Here is an 11,225-nt window from a genome sequence, read left to right as displayed (position 1 = left end):
TCGGCCTGCACATGATATATTTTTGCTTTCGGTTCTCTTCATATCTGCTAATGTTTAATTTCACGTCTGTTTGTCGAATCAAATCAAACGACCACTCTTGGAGTATAAAAATATCATATTTGAAAAGATGTGACAACGTATTTTGTCATCTAAGGCCGTTGACAGACTTCCATTTAGTGGCCCAGTGAGCACAAATAATGTTTCCCAAAATTAAAGGAACTTCTAAAATAATAATAAAAATAAAATTATAAAAACCACCAGCACTGACAATGAGTTTCATTTGTTCATTTCACTGCTCACGGTACTCACAATCAGTGCAGTACCAAAGCATCATAAATCTTGTTAAATCTTGGTATGATGAATTTGTCGCAGGCTGCGTATTTCAGTTTTAAGAATGAGTCGCAATCGTTAGATATCATGTTGACTTTTATTTAAATTATCAACGCTGAAATGAGGAAAAGGCCAACTTTTAACTATTAAATTTTAAGTTATGTTCAATAATTTTAAAGAATACGCATTGAGCAATAACAATATTTATAAATTTAATTTGATACCGCGTGTCACAGGACCTGCTACGTATCTGCGTGGCGCATCTGCCGCAAGGTGTGCTAGTTCCTCTACTTGCCGATGGAGCGGCGCTGGCAATTTCATTGTATACATATACTGTGTGAATACCGTCAACTTCCATCAGTCCCATATGGTCTAGCGGTTAGGATTCCTGGCTTTCACCCAGGCGGCCCGGGTTCGACTCCCGGTATGGGAACTTTTTGCCTTTTCCGACTGTCTTAAGCATGGTTTGTGGTTTGATAGTTAGTATTTTTCTTGTTAAATATATGTACTATTTTTTTAATTATTTTCAGAAAAATTCTTTTATAAGTCATTAGCCAACACAATAGTGGATTATTCTATTACATAAATAATAATATCAGATGCTGAAAAAGGTACCGCTCTAACATAAGCAGGTGTTCGACCTTTCCACTGACCTTAATTAGAAGCAGGTTAATGGAATGGCATTGAGTACACTTCTTGCATTGAATGGCAGAGAGACAAACTCGCTTTTCACTTCGACGCTGGCAGACACTTGGCGGTTGATATCGCTTCAGCTACTCGGGTACGAGAGTGGAATTTAAATATTTTATCACCAGAATCAGTGAATCCGATTGTCTTGTTTCTACTGACTTATATTATAGTGAAGGTTTTTAGTGAAAAGTCCGACGTAAATTCAAAATACATCACAATTTATTGCAGTATATACACAAACACAGTTGGCCCAATGCTTCACCGCTACATGGCAAGAAGAATGACTAAATATCGCTGAATATCAACATCAGTAATATAAAAATAATTATAAAATACGTGTGTGACAAAATCGGATATCAAAGTACTGGCATGACCGTCTCGTGAGAGAGCAAAGTGCGCCTGAATCACGCGTCTTCCTCGCTCGACTCGTGTTTGAGGATCTTCTTGAAGGAAAACGGCGCGAAAGCGTAGCCCTCACCCTGGTAGAATTTGTTCATGAACTCCACCCTGCGTGATTAAAAAATTAACAACTCTACGATGAGTTTGAAATTGCAGTTTGAAACGTACCAATGCAAGCGGAGGGTGTGCAGGAAGGCAGAAAGCCCCTCCATCAAGACCAAAATCGAGATGGTGAGACAGGCCCACGCGCCGAATATCAAAAATATTGCCACGGGCCCGGCGGGGCCTTTAATAGACAATCCTATTTTCAATACTTTCGTCCACAGCACTTCAGACAGCTCTGAAAATAGTGTGATTTGTAATTAAAATGTGTTTTAATGAAGGAACGTTGAACTAGAGTCTTTAAAATTAAAATAATGTTATTATATATAAATTAATTTATCAATGGAAGCCATTTCGGAGAGTCGTAAAGCAATTTAGGATAAACTGCTGGGTGTCAGAGGAGGCGTTGTATTTAAATATGAATTAAATTGATGGTAAAAAATTTTTCCAATTATTTTAATAAATTTTGTTTTTATCGCATTAAAAAAAAATCAAGATTTTATTACAATTTTTAACTTACGCGAGTGAGCGAGGGAAAGGGCCCAGAGTCGCAAGTAGGACGCTGTGTGCGACACGGTGGACAAGACGTACTCAATGGTATGGATGCTCTGGTGCACCATGGCCTCCCCAAACGAGAATTCCTCGTCATCGTCGTGGCCGCCGTGGCCGCCCATCCCTTTTTTCGCCGGCTCAGGGTTCAAGCCAAGCTCCTCAGACAGTTCGATGCCCTGTGGGTTTTCGTGACCGTGGAGGGACTCCTGTCGACGTTTAATTTTAATTAGTTTTTTATTGGCAGCAATCGATAGCGATTTTTCGGCGAATTCGTCTAAAAGGAGGCGGAAAATGGAAACAGACGAAAATAAACTAGATGAAACTCACTCTTTTCAGCGCTCTTTTGTTCTTTATAGACAAGTAGATTGGCTTGCCAAACAGCATCACAGGCACGCACAAAACGGCGAGGAGCACACACGCAATTTGCACCCAATACTGAAAAACCATTATTAAAATTTTTAGTCCGCTCAATTTTAAATATCATTAAAAGCAATTTGTAACACAAAAAACTTTTTATTCGAAAAATAGGGAAAAATTGAAAAAAAAAAACACTAGAACTGAAGTTCTAAAACGATGAATCAGCGGCTCTTGACAGCAGCCTATTTGTTATTAAATTATTCATTATTTGCACACCATGCAGAAGACAAAACCAGTCTAACGACATCATTCTTTTCCCTATGCATTTCTCCGTTTGATTTTATAGGACACGTGATGGCGTAACTCAATAACATTATAACTCCCAAGTTTTTTTTAAATAACTTGGGATGAAAATAAACAAGTATAAATAGGTCGAACCTGGTAGGGGAACATGAATTCAGTTTCGCATCCCTTGAGCACTTCCGACTTGGACTGTAGCAGCATGTTGATGAAAGTGATGAGAATGGAGGGCGCGCAGCCCGGCGACCACCTCTGTTCTGCAAACAACAATTCGGACCGCAGTGTTTACTCGTCGTTTGGAGTTATCTTGGTGCAATTACCATCAAAAGGACCGTAGAGCCACCACTTGATGAGCATCATGAAGGCCATGTAGGCAAACAGCAGCACCAAAAACAGCAACTGCGGCACAAACTCGAGCAGAATGTATATTTTGTTGCCAAAATGCCTAAACGGGGGAGCAGCAAATGAGGTTTGGTCCCAGAACAATTGCATTAATACCTGTGGTTGACCACGCTGAGGCATACGCCGAAAATCATGTGGACCACCCCGAAAATAATGGACATTTTCATTTTGTAGGAATTCAGGAAAATGATCTTATTTTCAGCCAACTATAAATTTAAAATATAACTTAAGCTTTTCAACCCGCTTAAATGTGCTTTGCATTTTTTTATTTAACGATTTTTTCTAACCATCCAAGCCGGATCAATTCCAAAGTAGTAAGGGGTGCCTAGATAGCCTTCGTAAGGGTTGATTTCGAGGTTTTCGTTGTCACTCAAAGTGGTTGCGTTGTAAGGGTTGATCCACCTGGAGCCGAAAATGTTCATGCCTCGAGAAAGCACGTCGTTGTATATGAATCCGGTGTAAATCGAGAACAGCCCCATCAGCAAAATAATGTAGCGTCCGCCGAAAAGAATGTTCCAAAACTGGAATCGATTTTCGATAATTTTTATTCCAATTTTTTAAGTTGCCAATTACCTCGCTGCTGGTCTTGATTTTCATCAAACTTTTTTCCTTGAGCACCATCCACAAGCCAAAGAGGGTGACGATCAATCCGTGCCCGGCGTCGCCGAACATGACGGCGAAGAGGAATGGGAACGTGATGATGGTGTAAAGCGCTGGAAAATTTGGCGCATATTGCATATCAATCCGGTTTTCTCCCCTTGTTTATTTATAGCATCAACTCACCTGGATTTACTTCACCGTAACTGGAGACGCCGTACGAATCGATCAGTTTCTGGAAAGCTTTGGTGAATTTATTCGTACGGTTGTACGTGGGCGGCACCTCCTTAGTATCAATCACTTGGAGGAACGACGGAATCGAGCTGCCCACCTCTTTCTATACGAAAACAAAACAGGCCTATGTGTAAATAACTCACAGATCGCGATGCCTCAGAAAGATAAAAGTTTTTTTTACGACCGGTTTGAATTCCACTTGCGGTCTACATTGTTTTGTATAATATATTATATTTATTTGTTTCGTCAGCAGAAAACACTTACGCTGCCGTCAGCCAGGGCCTGCCTGACCCTTTGGAGGTCGGCCAGGGGCGCCCAGCACTCGCCGATCAGGCACTTTTGGGTCACGTCCATGTTGAACATGTTGAGCGCGTGGTAGATGGCTTTCATTTTGCGCACCATCACGGTCCACATCTGCAGGTCCTTGGCCGCGCTTGTCAACACCCTTAGACGGTGGTCCTGCGTTTGATTCAGCACCTGCGGGAAAATATCGGTCAGCAACTTTTCTTTATGCGAAACAAGAGAAGTACCTCTCATGAAGACAATTTTTATGAAAATTAAGAACAATTGGATAATAGCACATTTCATTTATTAATTTTTTCCTAGTTGAGCTGCGATTAAATCTTTTCGTTTCGTGCCCTTTTGAAGAGCAATAAAACCGTGGGGTTTTACTTTGAATGATTATTTTGAACACTTAAAAGTCCAGCCTATTCAGATGAGTTACCGGCTGCTCTCTCACAAAGCTGCTAATCGCTTAAGTTGCATGCAAAATCGTGTTGTAAGTGCATAATTTTTTTTTCAATCGTTTAAAAAAATATTATTGAATTTAAACTTCAATTCAAAAATCGTAAAAACACAGATCTCCCCTTTCACCTGTTATTCCCGGTTGTCAGTACTTTCAAACCTTTTTGGCTTTTATATTTTATTTTATCAAGAACTGGAACTGTACTAAGACGTGCAAAACGTTATGATATTTCGCAACAGCTCTCATTTCCGCGTGGCTTTATGAATAAATCAACGCTGGATCAGTTTCACATTGTTCCAAATATCAACGTCATTGTTGCCACCACGTAGTAATTAAAGCGTCTCTGCAGCAACGCTGGTGTGCTAATTTTTCGCGCTTAATCATGTATGGATAGCGGTCATTAATTTTAATGTAAGCCCGACCACAACAACAACAATCGCGATTATAATTTATAATATATGTGAAATTAAACTGCTGCAAGCATTTCATTGCGAAAAGAGTGCGCCGTATATGCTTATCTACTGGGTTGGGAACTGTAGACGCATTTTTGGTTATATAAATTTAAACAGGTCTTGCATAAATGAATTTTTCGTGGTTATGTATTGATTGATGTGGGATGGTTATATTTTAAATTCTGAAAACAAATTTGAACTCTATAGGGTCGAAAACTTACAAAAATACAACTCGATGATTTTAGGACATTTATTATATTCTACCGTTTTGCATATAGGCCGCAATAAACTTCATATCTTCATTTGAATACTTGCAAATGGAAAAATAATTTATATTTTTCATCACATTAAACATAATGTAAGGATTGAATAATTGTTATATGTTATATAACTTAACAAATCTAATGTGCTTAATGGAAATATGTATAATTAAAAAATCTGAAGCTTTGCAAAGTGCGGTTTTAAATTGGCAACCCGGTGCGATCGTGACTATTGTGCTGGTACTTACCATGTTGAGGTCCGCCAGTCTGGTGCGCACTCCCTCCAAGGTGGCCGCCCTTTCCTCAGGCAAATGCGGGCAGGGGTAGACCGAGGCGTGGAATCCTGCGCACACCTTGCGAACGCGCGACTTGAGCTGCTCGCCTTGGAAGAACGCCACGAACACCGTCTTGTAGATTTGGTGACCCTTTCACACGCAAAAAGTCAAAAGAGTGACACTCGGCGCTCGCTGCGTGCCGCGACAGCCGTAAAAGTTAACCGAAAACAAAGAGCTGTTTAAGTGTTTACTTTCCAACTCTTGCATTTGATACGAATCGCAATCAACACCGCCGAAGAGAAGGGCCGTAAAAACAAACACTCGTGATTTCAAAGATTGACAAACCCTGTTTTCGCCTGAAATCGATCGAGAGCATTTTAAGGGCTGCTTTGATTTTTTCTCCGAAATTGATTTCAACACACGCCGAAATTATTAACGACTGTCGAACAGTTTCCCCATATATTTGATAAAATCTCAATTAATTCTCACAGTGGTGGGATCTTCGAGGGGATCGTTGAGTTCAGCCTGCCTGAGGAAGACGTTGCCCCGGGAAATGCGCCAGAGCATCCGCTCGAAGGCCGGCACCCGCTCCCTTTCGATGACGCCCGCCACGAAGCTGTCAATTAAAACTCAGTTATCTCACCGGGATTATTGCATACCGCAGTTTGATCTCACCCCAATCTGGCGCGGGTCGACTGCTGGCCCGCCTCGTCGTGGATCAGGGACTTTCCAGACTCGCCGTGTGCACTGCTCTCTTGCTGCAATAGTACGTGATAGAGAGAGTGTAATCGAATTGAGTCATGCAAAATTGACGAACCTCGTCGAAGAAGCCTTTGGTTTTCTCCAAAACGTGGCGAAGCTCGGTCAGCTCCAGGAAGTTGTTTTTCAAATTCACAGCGTTCTGGCTGACCTCGAGTAGCTCAGATTCCGTTTTTTCTAAATGATTCTTTGCACAGGATAATATGAATGAATAAAAACATTACATTAGGAAGGAATTTCATTCTACACTCAATTCTTGTTGTTCATTTTTGTTTATCCGTGGGAGGAATAAATTTAAATATTGTCCTCAACATTTTTTTTTACAAAAAAGTTCAGTTTTTTAATGCAAATGACTGAAATTGTAAATACTCTATACGTGATTCTCAAACTTTATACTTTTTAATTGCTTTTTGGGTTGAAGACTTAATGAAAGAGAACCTTACGACTTTCCAACCCTCGAGAAAAATAAAGGAAATATTTTGGAAAAACTCCTTGCCCTTAAACATGTCACCGCTTCTAATGAAAAACTTATTTAAAAAAATTCGAATAATTAGTTCGTCAGGGAAAATGTATTTTTATTACATATATTATAAATAAATTCATTCTTTACAATTACGTGCTTTTGTGTTATTTTTACCTCAAGATCGGCGGATTCTCTGGGGTTGGGCACCTTTGTATCAGAGGGAGCTTCCGGAATTTCGAATCCATCCTTGACCATTTCCGTCTCGATGTAGCGAAGTTTGCGCTCCAGTTCGTCATGCCTTCGTACCTCGGACACAAACTTCCTCTGGAAACTGCTCACTTCGGTGTTGAGCTGCGGAGATTGTTTCTCAGTCAGTCAGGTTTTCGTTCTTTTTACGAGACAGTTATGGAGTTGTGATTTTATCTTGAACTCAATCGGGCGAGACAAATTAGACCTGTTACATTACCAGCTGTACACTTTTATTGCGGCATGAATTGCGCAGAAAATTTTCGAAAACTGCTTTTTCTTCACTTTAAGTCGTAAAAATTGGTACTTAATTTGCACTTTTAACACTAACTTCCTGTCATAATGAAAAATGCGTCTTGAAAGTAAAGTAGCTTTTTTGCGAATGCACTTAACACGCAGGAGTTTTTTACATTTTTTTATTTAGCAAAAATTAAGAATAAGGATTTAAATCTGATTTTTTGAAACATATGGTTGATTTGAATCGCAGCAATCGAGATGATATCAACGTCATAGTCACGAGTATGATAGCGAAATCCCTAAAGAGTTCGATTAGATAAGCGTTGAGACATAATTTCTCCGTTTCAAATGTAGGCAGGTGACTATGGAAATCGTTTTAAAACGACTGAATCTAAATCAAATCTAAATCTGAGCCCGAAACAAAAAACCTTCGGTGTAATATGGACATGCCTACGTAATACCTGCCTCTTAAGGACGGATTTTATTCGGATTTCTCCCGACATTTATGCTCAATGTGCAAGTGGTATTCAGGTTATTACAACGCTTTGGAAACGCATACAGCAGTTCTTGAATTCCAAGCGTGTTTTAATGTTTTGAGGTTTGTTTGCAGAAGCAAAGGAGAGACTCGAAGGCAACTCACTCAATTCAAGTTTCACGATTCGCGACTGTGGCATTAAAAAGTGCAAAAGTAACCGAGTCACGTTGGCCAGTCTCGATCTCGATACATCATCGTGATTGGCAGGCGAGCCTCACTCGTGATCGGCAGTAATAGAATTCAGTCAATTATCGTCGCACACAACCAATGCTCAAACTAATTTAATTTTCACTGACAAATTAATTAAAAGATCGCACACACTGGGTCATTCCCCGAGGGTTTCATTCCCTCTGGCAGCGTCCCATTATTTTTCCCATTCGACCGCAGCACACAATGGACGTAATTATTGACAATTGAGAGCTGCCCTGCATGGGTCCGACGAAAGGGCTGACGATCGTACCGTCTTATCGCCGAGGGATCGGACCAGCAGCAAGAGGAATGAAACAACGAAACGCATTGTGCCAAGCAGCCAGCGCATAATTTATTCCGCCGCTTTGACCCATCGTGATCCCGAGAAAGTAACATCCTTGGACAAAAAGAGTTTCGTTTTTGGTGCAGAGGAAAGCACGACGGGTCCTTTTTATTTGAACGACAGTTTTCAATGGGCTAGATATCGAATGGAGCGAAAAATATTTCAGTACTAATTTAGCTCTTGAGCCTTTACACTTGAAACAAGGCAGAATTTTCAACAATACTTTATTTCCAATTTAAGAACTAAAAACTACAGTGTAAATCAAAATTTAAAAGTCATGAACAACAAAAAACTGATATAATTTTATCATCCCATTACAAGTTGATAGTAAACATATGTCCCTTTATAATGTGATTTTTAGTATACTGTTGAATGGGTTGAGATTATTTCGAAATTTACGAAACCTCTCAAGTCAAATGGAAACATTTTTGCAAAAGTGATTGATGTTTCGAGTCTGCTATTACATAAATCGAAGGAGTGTGAACTGCAAACGTAATTGAAACTGAGCCAGATGAATAATTCATGAGTGTGATTGGCTCCAATCATGTGACCGCTAACAATCAATTTGCCTGGTTTTTTTCGTTCGTTCGACACTCGTGGCAACTTTTCACACATTGGTTGGCAGCAGGAGAAATTCAGCGGCAGCTTAGACCCATCCCGCGGGTGTGTGTGTCTCCTAGCATGCAAATGAGCCAGCGGCGGCCACCTACGTGAACAAAAAAGCAAACTAACGAGACGCGGCTGCTGCTGCTTTTCTTTCTTTCCCAACAACTGCATCTGGAGCGTTCTCTGACTTAAAGTAAAGTCGGCTCTTGTCTCAATTTATCTGCATAAATTAGTAAAGTGGAGCGCGTGCGAGTTGCTGCTGCTGTGTTTGTGTTACATATTATTACGATTATTTTCATTGCTATTATGATAAATGCCGGGCAATTTGCCCTAAGTGGTGCCGCACGAACTGGCCTCTGCCGCCAAGCACCTGTGCGAAACGCGGCGCACAATAAAAAGTTGCAAAAACTCGTCCCACTGCCGGGATCCATAAAAGTGTATTATTCGATGCGATTTTTTTCGCAAACTTTCTTTGTTGGCCGCGCCGAGCAGGCCGCTCTCCTGCGTAAATGGGAGAAGAATCAAGTGCGAAACTGTAGCGATTTTACTGCAGCCTTTCCGAGAACAGTGACACGTTATTTCAAGAGATAATTAAGTTTAGGAAAGAAAACTAGTTTGGAAGACGCCTCTTTAAACCTCCTCGTCGCCGCACCAGAATGGCAAGCAGAGTTTTCCTCAAGTTCTCGCTTATCTTTTCTCTCACTACGATAGAATTTCAACACAAATAAAACTTAAAAAGCCGTTTTGTGGCTTTAACTTAATCTCGAACGATTATAATTTTGAAAATGTTCAAAAAATTCTTTTTTAGTAGAAAATCAGGCCAAAATCCTAGTTCCTTGTCTAGTGTTTTTCATATTTTTAGTATATATTATTAAGTGTGCTAAAAGCTGTGAAAAAATAGATTCTTTATCGAGTTTTGGATAGGCTAAAGAGAGTTAAATTTTTAATGTTCAAATAGTAACTCTTTTAGCTGGCGTAAAAATTAAAAAAAAGTTAACACTAACCCTAAAGCTTCCAAAACAATTGGAAGCGGTCTTTCTTAAATCAAAGTTATTTATTCGAAAATTAGTAGCAGGAAAAATGGAAGCTTCCTAATTATCAATCTTAATTCATATTTTTTTTAAATTTAAAGGACCTTTTAAATTTGAATGAAATTTTGACTGAAATTTTCCTACTCTTTAGAAACATATTCAGCGTCAAATATATTTGCAACAAAGAAGCTAGAAAGTTGTATTTTATGTTGGAAAAAAACTATTGCATAATAATGACAATCGCTAGGCGCAATGGCAGTGGAATTCTCGCGATAACGCCGGCTGCCGCAGATATACATTATAATATATTATCTCTTGGGCCGAGGCCGAGAGGAAGACTAAATAATAAGAAACAGCTAGGGCTCACGTCTCTGAACTGGACCACCCCCATCTCGCCGAGCTGCGCGATGGAGGTGTAGGCCGCCTCAGGCTGCAGGAACAGCTGGCACAGGACCATTTCCTCGCTGCGGAAGAAGCTGCCCATGGTGCTGGAGGTGCGCGTGTCTGTGTGTCCGGTCGGGCAGCGGCGGTGGCTGCGGCGGTGTTGGCCGAGTGAGAGCCTCCTCAGCACTGACTGCTTTTGCCTTTCTGACGGACTGATCGGCGGCCAAAGCTCAGCAGCCTTCGTCAAACACACTCCTCGCCTCGGCTCGCTCACCACACTTATCTCTCACCTCAAACAGCCGCTTATCGGCGACACATCGTCCGCCGCGCCGCAGCCGCCGATTAATTCCATAATATTGTCCAGAAAGACCTACTGATGAGCACCAATTAGCATAAATCACGCCTTCCGATTGATCAGCCTTATGGAGTTTCGGCAACTTTCTTACTCTCTTTTGTCGTATCGGCGGCAACATCAGCTGTCAGCTTAATTAGGTGCATTAAGACGGGTGAAAAATTGCCTCCAGGCTAAAAAATCGGCTAATAGTAATGCGTATTTGTGTCGTTTTGATAGCTTCAATTAAAAAAATCTGCAAATAAAAATATCCTAAACTTTTTGCCCTTTATGGTATGAATTGATATATTTAAATTTATGAAAATCCTTCTAATAATGCAGTTTCTTTGCGAAGCATACAACAAACTATCACAATGTAATGTATTAAAAATAATTCATGCGTGTA

At 40.4% G+C, this 11,225-nt stretch overlaps 1 protein-coding gene and 1 non-coding gene across 2 annotated transcripts; one reads left to right on the top strand and one right to left on the bottom strand.

The window, feature by feature from the left end:
• Positions 1–691: 691 nt before the first annotated feature.
• TRNAE-UUC (transfer RNA glutamic acid (anticodon UUC)) lies at positions 692–763 on the top strand. Its single transcript has one exon. It is a non-coding gene; the product is annotated as a tRNA-Glu (tRNA).
• Positions 764–1,217: 454 nt separating this feature from the next.
• Positions 1,218–10,746, bottom strand: LOC135935794 (V-type proton ATPase 116 kDa subunit a 1-like). The gene is made up of 17 exons (XM_065478352.1): positions 10,472–10,746; positions 7,092–7,268; positions 6,513–6,641; positions 6,371–6,453; positions 6,185–6,311; positions 5,669–5,845; positions 4,228–4,440; positions 3,916–4,066; positions 3,706–3,845; positions 3,420–3,653; positions 3,229–3,338; positions 3,051–3,175; positions 2,869–2,987; positions 2,401–2,508; positions 2,042–2,279; positions 1,588–1,759; positions 1,218–1,527 (listed from the first exon to the last, which is right to left on the bottom strand). The coding sequence occupies exons 1-17, from the start codon at positions 10,586–10,588 to the stop codon at positions 1,425–1,427; spliced, it is 2,523 nt and encodes an 840-aa protein (XP_065334424.1). The 5' UTR covers positions 10,589–10,746; the 3' UTR covers positions 1,218–1,424.
• Between the last annotated feature and the right edge of the window lie 479 nt (positions 10,747–11,225).

This window comes from Cloeon dipterum, chromosome 2, assembly GCF_949628265.1.
Source record: "Cloeon dipterum chromosome 2, ieCloDipt1.1, whole genome shotgun sequence".
Classification (NCBI taxonomy): domain Eukaryota; kingdom Metazoa; phylum Arthropoda; class Insecta; order Ephemeroptera; family Baetidae; genus Cloeon; species Cloeon dipterum.
Note: the sequence above shows the minus strand (reverse complement) of the source record. Positions and strands in the feature narration are given on the sequence as shown.